The 17363-nt window shown below is 52.9% G+C and overlaps 1 protein-coding gene across 1 annotated transcript in view; it reads left to right on the forward strand.

Annotated features, from left to right (window-relative positions):
* PIK3R6 (phosphoinositide-3-kinase regulatory subunit 6) overlaps positions 1–17363 on the forward strand; it is a 43116-nt gene that overhangs the window by 24498 nt on the left and 1255 nt on the right. Inside the window, exons 9-19 of the mRNA XM_055579637.1 lie at positions 1265–1430; positions 3593–3679; positions 4863–5286; positions 5625–5703; positions 6412–6534; positions 8371–8481; positions 10289–10379; positions 10664–10734; positions 11227–11317; positions 11687–11802; positions 16919–17031. Coding sequence (XP_055435612.1) covers positions 1265–1430; positions 3593–3679; positions 4863–5286; positions 5625–5703; positions 6412–6534; positions 8371–8481; positions 10289–10379; positions 10664–10734; positions 11227–11317; positions 11687–11802; positions 16919–17031 — 1472 coding nt within the window. The remainder of the gene's footprint in view (positions 1–1264; positions 1431–3592; positions 3680–4862; positions 5287–5624; positions 5704–6411; positions 6535–8370; positions 8482–10288; positions 10380–10663; positions 10735–11226; positions 11318–11686; positions 11803–16918; positions 17032–17363) is intronic.

The following is a 17363-nucleotide window of genomic DNA, read 5'->3' on the forward strand; positions in this document are numbered from 1 at the left end:
TGGATGTGGGCCATTTTTAAAGTCTTTATTTAATTTGTTACACTATTGCTTCAGTTTTATGTTCGGGTTTTCTTACCCCGAGGCATGTGGAATCATAGCTCCCCAACCAGAGATGGAACCCACACCGCCTGCTTTGGAAGGTGAAGCCCTAACCACTGGACTGCCAGGGAAGTCCTCCCCTTCAGCTCTTTAGCATTCGCTAATCTACCTTTTGCAAAAGAGAAAGCAAGCTTCCAGCTCTAAAGCCTTGGCAGCCCATAGTACCTGGCTAGAATTTAATAACAGAACTTTGTGATCATTCCCTGGTGGCTCAGATGGTAAAGAGTCTGCTTGTAATGCAGGAGAGCCAGGTTCAACCCCTGGGTCAGGAATATCCCCTGGAGAAGAGAATGGCAACCCACTCCATGATTCTTGCCTGAAGAATGCCATGGACAGAGGAGCCTGGCAGGCTACAGTCCATAGGGTCGCAAAGAGTCAGACAAGACAGAGCGCTTAACACTTGTGACTATTATATTCAGCTGGCTGCTGCTGCTAAGTCGCTTCAGTCGTGTCCAACTCTGTGCGACCCCATAGACAGCAGCCCACCAGGCTCCCCTGTCCCTGGGATTCTCCAAGCAAGAACACTGGAGTGGGTTGCCATTTCCTTCTCCAATATTCAGCTTACTTATTTTCTATTTATGAGAAGTGACTGTAGCATTTTTACTTAGAGCAGCAATATAAAGTTTCCTTTTGATATAATTTTGAACCAAAGAAAAAGTGCACCGATTTAAAGAAAAGTAATGATTATAGGTGGTATGTCAAGGCAGTATAGGAGTGACAGATGTCTAGGAAATATGCAGCAAGTAATGTATTGAGCACCTACTGTGCCAGCAGATGTAATAGGGGTTGGGGAACTGTAAACGAAACAGACAAAACTGCCACCTTCCTTACATCCTAGTGACGGCGGAACAGTGATCCAGATGCTTGGTGACATTCCGAGGAGGGTGGGCGTCAGTGTCATCCCTGTCCCCCTGGGTTCCCGGTCGCCAGCCATCCCCCCACAACAGGAAATGAGGGCCGAGGGGAGCCCCCCCCCAGTTGCAGAGAGCATCAGGCAACAGCGGGTCCCTGGATGTGGGGAGCAGAAGCTATCCTGGGGAATCTCCTCCCGGTGTCCGGGGCAGAGGGGAGGTGCCACCGGGCCTTGGGTGCACCTGTGGACTGGGCGGAGCAGGGGCGGGAGGTGCTGGGCCAAGGCTCAACCTCTGATGCTCCTTCTCGGCAGGCCAGCTCCCGCCCCGCCCTGGAGGGCTATTTCCACGCCGTGGTGACAGCAGTGGAGCAGATGGCCAGAGAGCCCAGCCCTAGCCGAGAGGGCCACCTGGAGAAGCTGGAGGAGATTTACTGCTCGCTGCTGGGGCCGGCGGCCGCCGGCAGGGGGCGCTGCGGCGGTAAGAAGCAGGCGCGGTGAGCTGCGATTCGGGCACCTGCAGGGGGCGCCAAAGAGCAACTCTAAACCAGCCAGGAGTGGGCCAGTGTGGCTGAAGCAGGGGTGGGATACACAGCAGCTTCCAGGAGCCTAGGCTGAGGATGCTCAAGAACTTGAAGGTCTTGAGTTAATATGAAAGTGGGTAATTTGGTCATGATAACAGCTGACACCTCCTGGGCACCTCCCTACACCCCAATTGCTGTTCTCAGCAGTTTACATGGTGGTTTAGACTCTATGTCGTGTCTGACTCCAGCGACCCCATGGATGCTAGAATACTGGAGTGGGTTGCCATTTCCTTCTCCAGAGGATCTTCCCGACCCAGGGATTGAACCTGGGACTCCTGCATTGCAGGCCAATTCTCTGCCGACTTAGCTACAAGGGAAGCCCTTGAAACAGTTTGCATAGATTAAATCAATTAATCCTCACAGTAAATTACTTATGAAATAGAAAGCATTATCCCCATTTTACAGATGAGAAAACTGAGTTAGAAAGAGGCTATAAATCTTGCTTAAGGTCACCCACCTCCTAAGTAGCTGAACTGAGATTCAAACACAGGCTGTCTGGTTCTTAGGTGTGTGGTGTTAGTTGTTCAGTCATGTCTGACTCTTTGCAACTCCCTGGACTGTAGCCCACCAGGCTCCTCTATGAAATTCTCCAGGCAGGAATACTGAAGTGGGTAGTCATTCCCTTCTCCAGGGGATCTTCATGACCCAGGGATCGAACCCAGGTCTCCTGCATTACAGGGGAATTTTTTTACCATTTAAGCCACCAGGGAAGCCCATCAGTATATTATAATAACCAATGTGTTTCCCATGCAGAGGTCACAGGTTCAATTCCTGTTCAGGGTACTAAAACCCCACATAACTCTCAGTGCAGCAAAAAAATAAGTATTCTGTAGTGCTTCTGATTACCACATGGAAATGCCTGTTCATGAAGCTCCCCATCCACCCAACACTACACCCAGTCCCAAAGCTGGGCCAAACCCTGGAGCAAACCTAGCTTTGCTCTTCTGGGGTACCACCTGCTAACTCAGAGGTAACTCCGCATCGGCAGGACAAAACCTGTCTGGACTGTCCCCACCATCTCTGCCATATCCAGACACTTGCTTCCCACCCAGACTTGCCCAGCACATCTTACTGACCAGCCAGCACCCCCATTGATCCCTTACTTCTAGGGGGCAGCATAAGACAGTGGTTATGGGCACCACATCATGGGTAAAAGCATGGACTCTGGAGCCAGATTGCCTGGATTTAAATTCTGGCTCTGCCCTTCCTGTCTGACCTCAGGCCAGTTACTTAACCTCTCTGTGCTACTGACTCCTCCTCTGTAGTGCAGATACTATTCCCTGTGACCCTGGGTCGCTGGTAGGACCTGGTGAGATGACAAGCGAGGTGAGAACAGTAGTAAGTGTTCCGTGACCGTGGGTTGCTCTTCCCGAGGAAGCTGCGGCCTCATTCTGGAGGGAGCCGTGCTCTGGGGAAGTTAAACCCTAAGGCTGCCCGTTAGGTGTGCCCAGTGTGCAGCCAATAAGGTCTGGGGCGGGGGGGAATAACTCCCGGGGCTGGAGTGTCAGGAAGCTTCTGGACGGAGGAGTGGGGATCAGCTGGCCCTGGATGCAGGCTTCCCACTGCACTTAGTACTTGGCCGTGAGTCCGTAACATCCCCTACAGGAGCAAACGTTAATGGAGCATCTATTGCACCCAAGCTGCTAGAGAAGACCCTGAGAAATCCAGAGGCCTCTCCCCCTGGTCTGCTCGTGGACAGTGGGAAGGGCAGCGTGGTGGCAGCGGGGCTGGGGGTGGGACCGCAGTGGGAGAGGCCAACAGCAGGAGAAAAGGTTGGGAAGGATAAAGTGGGCTGGCTTGAGAAGGGTCCTACGGTTCCAGCTAGGAAGTTTGCAGGAAGCAGGAGCCGCTAGGCATGCTTGGGTTGACCAGGGGTGTTAGCTCCGATGAGCTGATGGTGGCAGAGAGGCAGGGGAACTCAGCAAGGCCAGACACGGGAGGGAGCGGGTCTCTGCCATTTCCTCTGGGCCCCCTGACAGGGGCTGGGGGCGGGGGCGGGGCAGAGAAGACTCCCACAACCCTCTCCTCCGTGGTCTCCACAGCCTGCTCCTTCCTTCAGGTGACCCCCTCCAGGACCGGCCGCTGAGTGTCCCTCTGCCCAGCCCCCGCATCACCTTCCACCTGTGGACTGACGAGGAGCAGCTCTGTAAGTGCCTTGGACCTCCACGGGGAGCGGGCTGGAAATAATGGGGGATATGCGTGTGCGTCTGTCTGTGCATCTGTGTGTTTATGTGTGTGTCTCTCGTGCTGGTGTCTTTGTGTGTCTGTGTGTGCACTGTGTGTGTGTATATCTGTCATGCGTCTCTGTGTATGTTTATGGCTGTGTGTGCCTGTGTGTATCTTTGTGTGTCTGTGTGCATCTGTGTATGTGTCTGTGTTATCTCTGAGTGTCTGCTTGTGCATCTGTTGTGTGTGCCTGTGTGCCTCTTTGTATGTCTGTTCGCATGTGTGTGTCTGTGTGTCTCCGTGTGTCTATGTATCTGTTGTGTGTGTCTGTGTGTGTGCTCCTTGCCCCTTGAGTTGTCTGCAGAATCCGAAAAGCATTTTCTCTGTGTCAGAGCGGCCTCGTGCATTAGCCTCTGGTCACGTGTGTCCAGAAAGTTCCACACACCATGCTGATGCCAGTAGACAGTGCATGCCCTAAGAAGGAGGCAGGCACCAAAGAAAGCTGTGGTTCCTGGAGCAGGAGGGGGCCCACACTTCCGCTCCATGCTGGTGTTGGTCCCCCTTCCCTCCGAGGCCCTGCTCTTCTCAAGGGAGGGGGAAGTCAGAGGGGCAGGTTGTGGTGGGCAGTGCCAGGCTGGTGAACCAAGTTCCAGGTCCACACAACCCTTCACATGCTGGATCACCCTAGATGGGTTCAGTGCCCTCGGGAGCTCAGTTTCCTCACGAGCAACAAAATGAAGGGCGATTGGAAAAGCCCGGAGGCCTCTCCAGGAGCTGATGCTCTGTTGTCTGTGTCCCAGGGGAAGCTGCAGGGGAGTAGGAGCACGGGAGGGTGCTCGTGAGCCCACCGGAAGAGGGCTCCAGAGTCCAGAGGCAGTGCGTTAGCTGATGTCTTTGTGGCAGGACATCTCAGAACCTTTTAAGCTGATGTCTTTGCAGCAGGACTTCTCAGAGCCTTTAAGATGTTTACTTGTGGTATGAGTATGTGGGGTTCTCAGTCTCTGTTTGCTACATAACCTCTATTCCTTCTCGAAGCGTCTCATGGGGCTTCTGTTCAGCTAACAAGTGTGTGGGAAACATGGAACCACCAGCCTCGTGGGTGAGGCCCACCCAGCCTGGTGTCCCCTCTCCATCCTGAGAGTCCCCTTGGTCTTATGTCCCAGGGAAGGAACTGGTGCTCTTCCTGCGCCCACAAACCCAGCTGCGCCTCAGTGCAGACTTGGAGGCCTTGGATCTTCAGGGCCTCCTGCCAGACTGGGAGTTGGCCCGGGCATCCATGCTGTCCACCGACAGTGGCATCGAGCGGGACCTTCCTCTGGGGGCTGACGAGCTGCTGGCACCTGGCAGCCCCGAGGCAGAGCGAGCCGGGCTGCAGCGCAAAGGGGGCATCAAGAAGCGGGTGTGGCCCGCGGACATTGTGATGCCCGGCAGCTGGGATGGGCCCCCGGGGCTGCACCGGAGGACTGGCAGACCCAGCGGGGATGGGGAGCTGCTGCCCGGCGTCTCCCGGCTGCACACAGCACGGGTACTGGTGCTGGGGGATGACAGGATGCTGGGGCGCCTGGCCCGGGCCTACCGCAACCTCAGGTAGGGCCCCAGAGGGCGGCTGGGGACGGTCGGGACAAAGGTGGGCCTGGCCTGGGCTGATGAAGGATGGAGAAACGGGCTGGGGGAGGCCGAGACCAGGGTGGAATGGGGGGCAGTGGTACACTGTGTTCCCCCCAAACTCCACACCCAGCCACCATGGAGCACCATGCTCCCTGCTTTACTGCACCCATTCTACAGATAAGAAGGCAGAGGCTCAAGAGTGAGCAGGTCAATTGCCCAGAGTCAAAAAGATATTAAGTAACAGAGCCAGGAGGTGGAACCAAGTCTGTGGGAAGCCCAAACCCCTGCTCATGCCTGCGTTCTGCTCCCCCTGCCAGGAAGCAAGAGACCCAGAGGTTCTGCCTCACCCCCCGACTCAGCCTGCAGCTCTACTACATCCCCCTGCTGGCTCCCGAGGTGCTGGACTGGGGGGTGGGCAGTTGGGAGAGGGGGGGACCTAGGGGAAGGGGTGGAGGGCAGGGTTGGGGGGTGAGCCCTGGGGAAGGGTTTGAGCGTGTCAGGAGAAAGAACTGGGGTCAGTCTTCCTTAGGATGCGGAGCTGGGCAAGACCTGGAGGGCTTCTGTCCCAGAAGCCACAGACATGGGCCCTAGGGGTGGCAGAGATGCCTTTTCACTGTGGCAGCCTGCCCATGACCCCACGATACCATGGCTGATTTCCTTTTGCTTGTCTGATGGAATCAGTGGCAAGCTGATGCTCAAACAGGAGGGCCTCTCTTACACACACACACACATACACACACACCCCCCCTACCCCTTCCTAGGGAGAGATGAAGCCAAGTGGCAATATTTCCTTTCTATCGCCCACTCTGCTTCTGACAGGGGGTCCTTAAATTCAAGGCACTGCTTGTCTCTCCCCTTTAAGGCTAATGACCATTTTTCAGTGTCCCTGGCAGACATCCTCGGGAAGGGGGGTTCCAGCTTCACCTCAGGTATGAGATCCGTCTTCACGTGGTGCAGAAATCCAGGCCCCAAGAGCTTGAATAATTTGACCCATTCCCAAAGCTAGTTTGTCTAGGACCGGCATGTGGGGACCCGGCCCCCACCGAGCAGGAAGAAAGTGCCAGAGAGGCCCTGACCCCACCCGCCCTGTCCCCTTGTTCGCAGACGTCTGCGGCATCCAGGCGTTCGGAGCTGGGAGAGCTGGCCGCGTTCCTGGGCCGCGCAGACCCGTGGTACGAGAGCATCGTCAACACCCTGTGTCCCACCATCCACAAGCTGGCAGAGATGGTAGGGGGTGAGGGGTAGTGGTGGAGGTGGGGGCGTTTTCTTGAATTTCGACCTCAAGAGTCAGCCCCAAGGGGCCCCACAAGGGATAAGGCAGAAGAGGGGCCCTAAGGAGCTAGTGGCTAGAATTTACTCTGTACCAGGCACCTTCCTGTTTGGACAGGCCCACTGTGTGGAGAGGACAAGGGAAACATTCTTTTTATTCAAGGGTGTGGGCCAATGATATGCTTCTCATTGGAAACTTGTGAGTTTCCTGGGCCGCTTTGCAGCGGTTGCAACAGTTAGCGGTCCTGAGCACGGCTCCACGCCAGGCACTGTTCTAAGCGCTCCCACCTGCAGCCCTACCAGCTGGGTACGCGTGTCTGTCTACTGGGGCTGTCGTCATTTTACAGATCAAGCAGCGGAGGCACAAAGAGATTAGGTCTCTTGCCCAGAGTCACAGGATGAGTCCCACTCGGAACACGCCAGCTTCATTCCAAACCATGTTCTCTGAGCCACAAGCAATCGCGCTGTCCCCAGCCCCAGGCAGTGGTGAGGACAGGCAGGGAAGGGGCTCATCTTTCACTGATTTGAAAGGCCTTCTGCTGTCATATGTGCTGCAGACATGTTTTACCCACTTTTTTCATTTCAGTCTTGTCAGAAGTGGGGTTTGTTCTGACCTACAGAATTTCAAATATGTTTATCCTTTATGGTTTCTGCCTTTGCAGCCATGCTTTGAAAGACCTTCTCCGTTCCAAGATTAAATTCACTGATAATTTACTCTAACGCTTTTAGCATCTAATTTTTTACATTTAGATAACCTGCCTGCAATTAATTTCAATATGTAATTTTATTTTTTCCAAGTGTTTAGGCTATTGTTGTAAAGCTATTTATTGGGTATACTATCAGCTTGAAATGCCACTTTTGTCATTTATTAAAATTCTTACATATGCTGGAGTTTATTCTTTCTCAGTGATCTATTCATTTCTGTATAAATTTGCACTTTTATATTTTCATATCTGGCATGATACATTTACCCCATTACTCTTCTTTTGCAAAACTTTTCAGACTATGTTTATTTATCTTTCCATATAAATTTTAGAATTCCATTGTTGAGTTTGTTTGTTTTGGATTTTTCTTTTCTTTTGCCACACTGCAAGGCATTGGGATCTTAGTTCCCCAACCAGGAATTGAACCCATGCCCCCCGGCAATGGAAGCACAGAGTCCTAGTCACTGGACAGCCAGAGAATGCCTGTCAAGTTTTATTTTTAATCCCGTTGAGATTTTGATTGAATTTTGGAGAATGAACTTCTTTAGCACATTAAGTTACCCTCTGGGGGTGTGGTATAACTCTTCACTTCTTAAAGTCTTTATTTCCCTCAGGATTGGTGTTCAGTTTTCATCTGTATTATTTTTTTTAGATTCCACATATAAGTAATATCATATGATATTTGTCTTTCTCTGTCTGACATACTTCCTTTAGTATGATCATCTCTAGGTCCATCCATGTTGCTGAAAGTGGCATCATTTCATCCTGTTTTATGGCTGAGTAATATTCCATTGTATATATGTGCCACATCTTCTTTATCCATTCATCTGTTGATGGACATTTAGGTTGCTTCCATGTCTTGACTATTGTAAATAGTGCTGTTATGAACATTGGGGTGCTGGATGGACCCTTTTGATTAAGGGTAGAAATCAGCTGGCAGGAAAGGCTTGGACAGTGCTGAAGAAACAGCAAGGTTAGTGCAGGGCAGGGAGCACGAGGGGGTTTTGGAATTTCTCTGTTAAGAAAGTGGCAGCTCCCACAGCAGTGTGGAGGGAGCTGGCTGAAGACAGTCTCCCTCCCTCCCTCACAGCCTCTCTCCCTGGACACATCCCAGACCGTAGACCCCTTCGTCCTGGATGCCATCACCTACTATGTTCGCATGGGCACCCAGCCTGTCTATTTCCAGATCTACATGGTCAAGGTAAGCTTCCCACCTGGGGCTCCAATGAGACCATGGCAGCCTGTTGGACTCCAGGACCCCTGGCTCCAGGGAAACAGGGGACCAGGATGCAAGTCATAAACTCATCCAGACGTTCTTTTTTTTTTTTTCCTATATTTATATATTTATTTTATTTCTTTGGCCTTGTCGGGTGTTCCTTGCTGCACCCAGGATCTTTCATTGCAGTTCACAGACCCACTAAGTTTTGGCCCATGGGCTTAGTTGCTCCTCGGCATGTGGGATCTTAGTTCCCCGACCAGGGAACGAACCTGTGTCCTCTGCATTGCAAGATGGGTTCTTAACCACTGGACCACAGAGAAGTCCCCCATCCAGACATTCTTGGTTGTTAACTTTATATTCTTCCTCTCCGGATAAGTAAGATAATCATTAACTTCTAACACCTCAAGTTCATGCGGAAGGACTCTCTGTCCTTCCACCCTCCCCGTCATCCTTGCCAACCTCACCTCTTGCAGCAACTTCCCTCACCTCTGCTCTGCTCACCCCATTACGCAATCAAGTGCTTCTCCTGGGTGTTCCTGCGATGCTCCGGGCAGCGCTCTGGCACCTCACTGCCACTTTGTCATGTACCTGCAGATGCCAGTGCCGCCCCACCAAGACTCTGAGTCCCCTGAGATGAGACTATACTTTGTTCATCTTGAGTCTCCTGCTAGTAGCACAGTAAAGTGTGTGTGTTTGTGTGTGTGTCAGAGGATGCGTCAGTGTGGGACTGGCTGTGTGCAGTGGCTATAGAGTTAGAGGCAGTGTGAGGTACTGAGAAGTTCGTGGCTCACCTCCTGGTACCTTTGCACGCTCACTGTATGATCACAGCTATCTTCACCTCCCTGACATTGATTCTCCCCACCTTTTTTTTTTAATATTTATTTTTATTTATTGGCTGCCTTGGCTTGTGGCACATGGGCTCTCCACTTGTACCACCAGAGCATACAGGCTTAGTTACTATGAGGCATGTGGGATCTTGGTTCCCTGACCAGGAATTGAACTCATGTCCCCTGCACTGCAAGGTGGACTCTTAACCCCTGGACCACCAGGGAAGTCCCCCTCCCCACTTTTTAAAAAAATTAATTAATTAATTTATAGGCTGTGCTGGGTCTTTGTAGCTGTGCTGGCTTTTCTTGAGTTGCCGTGATCTCTAGCTGCAGTTTGCGGGCACCTCACCATGGTGGCTTCTCTTTTTGCAGAGCACAGGCTCTAGGATGCATGGGCTCAATAGTGATGGCTCGTGGGCTCTAGAGCTCAGGCTCAGTAGTTGTGGCACACGGGCTTAGTTGCTCTGTGGCATGTGGGATCTTCCCAGACCAGGGATCGAACCCATGTCTTTGGCATTGGCAGGCGAATTCTTTACCACTGAGCCACCAGGGAAGCCCCATTTTCCCCATCTTTAAAATGGGGAAAGTAATCTTCATCACAGGGTTTTTGTGAGAATTCAAATGAGTAGAAAAATATATTAAACGATTGATGGGGGAAGATGATGGCAAGGCGGTCGGCACATGGAAGATTCCAGGACAGTAGTGGGAGGATCAAAATCCCACATCCTGGGACTTCCCTGCTGGTCCAGTGGCTAAGACTCCACTCAGGGGGCCTGAGTTCGATCCCTGGTCAGGGAACCAGATCCCACATGCTGCAACTAAGACCCAGTGCAGCCAAATAAATAATAAATAAGTAAATATTTTAAAAACATCCTGGGCTGTGGGGGTTACTGGGAGCTGCCCCTGGCAGGGACGGCCTCCCCCAGCCTCCCTACCACCCCCCTCCCCCAACCTCCCTCCAGATCTTCTCTGGCGACCTGAGCCAAGACCCTGCCGAGGACATTTTCCTCACCGAGCTCAAGGTCAAGATCCAAGACTCCAAGTTCCCCAAAGGTGAGCATCTGTCTCCCCTTTCCCAAAGCTCAGCCGACTCAGCTTCCTCAAGACTCACTTCCAGAAAGTCCTCCCACCTCTCACGGCCCCATCCCACCCCTTCCTTCCCACCACTGCTGAATACCAGGGTGCCCTGTCCCCTGCAGGCTCGCCCAGCCCTAAGGGCAGCCTGGCCCCCCCTGAGATGCAGCCTTTCTGCTCTGGAACAGATGCGGCTTCACCTGGGCCTCAATGAGGGAGGGATGGGGCCTCCCACTTTCATTCAGCCTCTTCTCTTCCCACAGATAGTTTTTCACCCCGGAGGAGAGGCGTGGCCGAGGGTCCAGGGGCTGAGCTCTCCATCTGCTACCAGAAGGTCAGTGGGCGTGGCGCCGTCAGGAGGTGGCCGGAGTTACTGCTGGAGGGAGGCAGGTGTCAGGGACATGGCGGGGGTCGGGGAGCCGGGAGCAGACAGAGGAACCTTCTGCCCTTCCCTTGACACAGCCCCCAGTTTCCCTACCTCCAGAGCATTTTGCAGGGATGGGCGGGTTATGACTGGCCTTACATATGGACGAGGAGGCCATCTGATGTAAGGAACAGGGCGCTGTCCCTTTGTTCAAAATACCCTCCTTCCTAGCTGACCAGATGCATTGGAGTACAGTCCTCAGTCTGGAGGGCGGAACGTGCTCCCAGGACTGAGTGCTCTGAGCCTTCGTCCTCTGGTTCCTTACTGGACGTTAGCTTAACCGGGGCTCAGGGCAGTGGTGGGAAGCGGAGAAGGAGGGGTGGGGAGACAAGCAGACTGTTGATGTGGGGATGTGTGCCCTGTCCTGAGGACCCCTTCTGTCCCTGCGTCCCCCCTCCGCAGGCCCTGCTCAGCCACCGGACCCGGGAGGTCACCGTCTCCCTGCGGGCCACCGGGCTGGTCCTGAAGACCCTTCCAGCCAGTGACACTGAAGGTGAGGAGCTGGGCAAGCAGGGAAGCTGGGGCAGGAGGAGGAAAGAGGATGGAGGGCCAGAGATGGAGGGAGCAGGGGAAGGCAGCCTCCCTCCCCGTCCCTGGGAGAGCAGGAAGACGGTCCAGCTTCCACCCATGCCAGGCCCAGGGCTGGGCACCAGGCTGCCTGGCAAGGCTCAGCCCTGTCCTCAGATGGGTCACCATCAAGCAGCCCAGGGTGACGCTCCCCTGCCTGAGCGGGTACGGGAAGGGGTTAAAACGGGAAGGGGCAGTGGTCACAGTGGGTTCGTGTCCTTCTTAGGATACAGCATCCCCAGCTGCCCTCCTTCCCTGGAGGCCCATTCACAGCCCTGCATCTCACCCTTCCCAGTTTCAGGACCCACCCACTGCACCCCCACTGCTGCGCCCGACACAGACCACACGTGCCTGAAAGTTAGCGTGACAGAGATTGTGAAGACCTCCAACTTGGCGGGAAGGTCCTTCTCTGTAAGTCCTGGGGAGGACAGGAGCTGGGGAGATTCACACAGGGTAGGGTGAATCAGAGAAGAGAGCCTGGGGAGGGTGTGCAGAGAAGAGGGAGTGAACCCGGAGCCTTTGTGAACCCCTGCTGTTGGAGCCAGTCTTCCTGTTGGGAAGAATCTGATTTCCAGTCTGTTTGAAATATTGAGCACCCACTGGCCCTCTTCCAGGGCCCTGGAAGAGGTAAGGCCCCACCCCCACCTCCACCTGGACCATCGGAGGACCTGAGATGTACACAGATAACTACAAAATGCACCCAAGTACTGTATCCCCTGCTCACAGCAGCCAAAACAGCAATGGCCCAGCCCTTGTGTTTGTTCGTTTGTTTGTTTGTGGCTGCGTTGGGTCTTCATTGCTGTGCTTGGGCTTTCTCTAGTTGCAGCGAGCCGGGGCTATTCTTCCTTGTGGTGCTTGGGCTTCTCTTGTCACAGAGCACAGGCTGTAGGGCACGTGGGCTCAGTAATTGTGACCCACGGGCTTCGTTGCTCTGTGGAATGTGGAATCCTTCCGGACCAGGGATCAAACCTGTGTCCCCTGAATTGGCTGACGGATTCTTAGCGACTGCGGCATCTGAGAAGTCCCGGCAATGGCCCCAGCCTTTGACCAAATAAAACCATCCCATGGCCCTACCACCACCCTTTGCCCTTTGCTCTTATTGATACTCATAGAAATACAGACGTAGGACCTGCCCATTTTCTCCCTATCTGATGGCCACTCTGGATGTCACTGCCCTACTCAGCTGGGCTTGGAGTACATGATTACACCTGAACAGTGTTGTCAGAAAGCCTGGACTCCCCCCTCACCCAGGCAGATGCTCCCTTTAGGTCAAGCTGCCTAGGAGGTCTGATGCCCGAGTGTCTTGAGTGTTTCTGTGACATCCTGCATCCCTGCAGGTCAGGATGTCTTATCACCTCCCACCTCATCCTAGCCCTGGGCATAACTCGACCCTTTCCTCTGGACTCTTTTTCCTAAATCACCTCCTTAAATAGATAGTGTTCTCACTTTGGTCCATGACCCACTTCTTTTCTTAGCTCCTGGGCTATCAAAGCTATGTCTGTGGCTTTAGTCCAAGTTGTTCAGGACACCCACATCTTTATCTCCTGCTCTGACATTCACCCCTGAGTGTCTGACCCCTAAGTTAGCATGAGCTGGGTGTCCCACAACACCCCAAACTCAAGATACTCAAAACCAAAGCCAGAGCTTTCCAGTAGTGGAGTTCTCTAGAGCCAGACTGCCTAGACTCAGATCTTGGGGCTCTCATTTACCAGCTATGTGACTTTAGGCAAGTATCTCCAGTTTTCTGTGCCTCAGTCTCACCGTCTGGAAAATGGGGATAATAATGGTAGCTACCTTATCCGGTTGTTGTGAGGACTGAATGGTGGTGACATGTAAAGGTTCTATGGGAGCACTTATCCAAGTCAGAGCTACATATGTGGTACAGTATTGTTTAGTCGCTCAGTCGTGTCAGACTCATTGCAGTCCCATGGACTCTGGCCCGCCAGGCTCCTCTGACCATGGGATTTCCCAGGCAAGAATACTCGAGTGGGTTGCCATTTCCTTCTCCAGGGGATCTTCTCGACCCAGGGATCGAACCAGTGTCTCTTACATCTCCTGCACTGGCAGGTGGATTCTTTACCACTGAGCCATCTGAGAAGTCCCATATATGTGTTAGCAGCTGTTGTTATTTCATGCCCTCCTCCGCTGTGTCCATCTCCTGTCCAGTGAGGCCATCATTAACCAGTCACCTTTCCCAGAAACCTGGGAATCAGCTCAGATGCCTCCTCTTCCTTACTTCCCTTTGTCTGCTGGTGTTCTCTCTCAAACACTCTCATACCCCTCCCTTCCTCTTCATCCTCCTTCTGGCCAGTGAGGTTGACCAGCTGTCCCAGTTTTCTGGGACTGGAGGGTTTCCTAGGATCTGGGGCTCTTGGTGCTAAAACTGGGGAAAATTCTAGACAAACTGGAGCAAACTAGTCATTCTTGTGCCAGATTTTTCATCCACCTCCTTCTGGACAAACTCAACAGCCCCCTGTTGTCACACCAGTGCTCCTTCAGTCCACCCTCCACACTTCTGCCCGTGTGATCTTTCTAAAACAGACACATCACTCCATGTTTAAAACCCCTTGATCATCTTCCTCTCTCCAGGCAGAAGGGTGGAAGAACTTCAGTGTTGCATAGTTTGGTTCCTCTTCCTCTCCATTTGCAACCCCAGGCAGCCCTGCACGCCCTTGACACTGGGTTATTTGTGATACCAAACCAAACCTGGGTCCTCTCACCCAGGTGCAATAAAGCCAGTCTACTGATGCTGGGTTGTGGTGAAGAGAAGTGTAGCTTTTATTGCAGGTGCCAAATAAGGAGTCCAGGGCAGCTGATGCTCAAAACCACCGACCTCCCCAAGGAGTTTCAGCAAAGCACTTTTAAAAGCCAGATGAGGGAGGCGTGTCCTAGGGTATGTGATCAGCTGGTATACAGTTCTATGATTGGTTGATGGCAAGGGAACAGAGTGATGTCGTAGGCATTAACACCATCAATCCTTGGGTGCCAGTGGGTCTGGGGGCTACCTGCTCATGATTATGTAATTAATGATTATCATGTAGTTAATTTCTTCCATTGGTGGTGGTTTTAGCATCTGTAATAAAACAACTCAGGAAATGTGCATCAGATACTGTGATCTAGGTACTTCAGAGAGGATCTGAAGCAGAGGATATGGGGGAGGGGCCTGTTCCTAGGAAGGCCCCATAGCACCCTGCTCAGTTACGTTTGGAAGTGTGCTGGCCGTCCTTCCTCTGCACCTCGCTTGGCCTGAAATCCCATTCTTCCCTTTCTCTTCCCTGTCCTCCTTTAATGACCTCTGTTTCTCTTTCAAGATTAAACTCAGGTGTCATCTCCCCCAGGAGGCCCTTCCCTGCACATCCTCCACCCCCCTCCCTGGAGAGCTACGGCCCCACATCTGGGCCCGCTGCCACCCTCCCCCACCCAAACCCTGGGGACATGGCCATGGCAGCATTTGCAAAACTATCAGTGATGTGATCTCAAGGTCTCTGTAGGACTCAGGCCCTTCTCCATCCTCCCATCATTCAGCGTGGGAATGGCTCACAGCAGAAGCTCTCCAGATGTCTCCTGATCTTCTCATCCAGCCTCCACCTCTGCAGGATCTCACCCCTAACCAGAGCTCCCTTTTTCTGGGGCAGCCTCTGCCCTGGAGGAGCCCTCTATGGGCTGAAAGCTCTGTATTGAGCTGAGATTTCCAGGCAGGATGCTCTGTGTTTGAGCTTCGAGCTCCAGGGTGGACCTATTTCCTTTTCATGTATTTCCTCTTTCAAAGTCAGTTCCTTACAACGGTTTCTATTTTGAATGACCTCTTTAAATAACCTGGTTGTGGGATTTTTGAAAATCTAAACACCCCAGTGAGTTCCCTTTTACCTACAAGGTAGTTGCTAATAGTAACATATTTTTGTTCTCAATAGATGAGAAACAAAAAGCACAGAGAGATTAAGAATCAAGTCCAAGGTCACACAACTAATAAGTGGCAGACCCAGGATAGGAAGCCGGGTGCTCTGGGTGTGGAGTCTCTGCTTTGACTCTCTTCCTGGGAGATTCTTGCACACCCTGCCCAGAGACTTCTGGCAGCCAACCCTCCCAGTCCACAAAAGTCCAGCAGAAATGCCCGGATGTGCTTGACCTCCCCAGGTTTAGTCTCTGTTTGTATGCATATATGCTCAGTCACGTCTGACTCTTTGCAACCCTATGGACTGTAGCCCCCCAGGCTCCTCTCTCCTTGGGATTTTCCAGGCAAGAATACTGGAGTGGGTTGGGTTGCCATTTCCTCCTCCAGGGGATCTTCCCGACCCCGGGATTGAACTTGCATCTCCTTCATCTCCTGCACTGGCAGGCAGATTCTTACCACTAGGTCACCTGGGAAGCCCTTCAGCGCTGTTGTGAAAGTGATAGTCACTCAGTTGTGTCTGACTCTTTGTGACCCCATGGACTATACAGTCCCTGGAAGTCTCCAGGCAAGAATACTGGAGTGGGTAGCCTTTGCCCTTCTCCAGGGGATCTTCCCAACCCAGGAATCGAACCAGGGTCTCCTGCATTGCAGGTAGATTCTTTACCAACTGAGCTATCAGGTAAGCAGTTCCCTGCAATTTGACAGCAGGAAGATGGATCAGCCCTGCCTACAGTGGTGACCTTATGAAAAATGCCCAGGCTTGGGTTGGACTCCAGACCACTTAGATCAGAATCTAACTTTATGTTTGGGAAAGGCGGTTCTATGCTTGAAAGAGGTGGAGACTAAGGCTCTAGAAACTAGTGCTCTGTGGTGGTGGATCACCCAAAGCTGCTGTCCACATGTGGAAGTGGCCAATGACCAGAAAGGCCCTACGAGCCCCATTTGGAACCCAAGATGCTCCACCTTCTCTGTCCAGGGGGAGGGGCCTCTCAGGAGCAGCAACCCCCTGCACCCTCTTGGTGCTCCCCAGGCCACAGGTTGGAGGGCTGCCTCAGGGCTGTTTTCCTTTGGTCCTGGGTGCATTTTGAAGAAGCCACAGGGCTTTGGGTTTGGAAGGCGGGGTTTCCCCCACCACTACCCAGGTTTCCCAAGCAGAGGATGGATCCCTCCTGCCTGTCACTGGTCCCCTGGTACAAACTGATACAGGCCTGGTCTGACTCACAGGGATAAGTTGCCACTTTCTAGACCTTCTGTTTCTGTCCCAGGGAAATGATCTTGTATGCAATCCAACTAATAACTGGGGTCAGGGCTTATAAAAACCTGGATGTATCCCCCAATTCCACACATAACACGCCTGTCATATAGGAGGTGCTCAGGTCAGTGGAGCACCTGGCAGGGTCCACCCGCAGCATCCCAAGTTGTTTTTTAAATTAAGGACAACAGGTTGGAAAAAAGAACTGCACAAATGATGGGCAAGTCAAGGGCCAGGGCAGCCTAGAAGCACTTCCTGCGGGGCTGTCACTGCTCAAGAGTCACTTGCAGAAAGAGAGGCAGGGGGCCCCCATGAACTGGGCAGGAGGTGTTGGCTGGGCTGACTGTTACCAAGGTGACGCTCCCTGAGCTGTTCTGTTGCAGGTGGTGACAAACACCTTCCGGACAGCCAACATCCAGATCCAGAGCCAGGACCGGAGGCTGCTGACCCTGTCGCTGGACAAGGACAGCTGCCGCACATACAAGGATGTGGTCAGGTGAGGTTGGGCTCCATGGCAGCCAGCCCCTCACCCTCCTGCCTTGAGCCCTGAACACCTTGAAGGGGGTTTGGATCCTGTGCCAGGCAGCTGTCCCTGATGGGTATGGACTCAGGTGATAACTTAAATCCAGGCAAAAGAGCACTTGAGTGGCTGAAGGTGGGCAGCAGCTGAGATTACACTGTCCCAAATCTCCTCTACAGATGCTCAGCCTGCAGCCCTTGACCCATCCCTGGGGCTGGCACTGCACCCACCCCCCCACAAATACACACACACATACACAGGCTGCTCTTCTGAGGCAGCTATGCTGCAGTTAATGTGACACTTACTGG

Source organism: Bubalus kerabau, chromosome 4, assembly GCF_029407905.1.
Source record: "Bubalus kerabau isolate K-KA32 ecotype Philippines breed swamp buffalo chromosome 4, PCC_UOA_SB_1v2, whole genome shotgun sequence".
NCBI classification, from domain to species: Eukaryota; Metazoa; Chordata; class Mammalia; order Artiodactyla; family Bovidae; genus Bubalus; species Bubalus kerabau.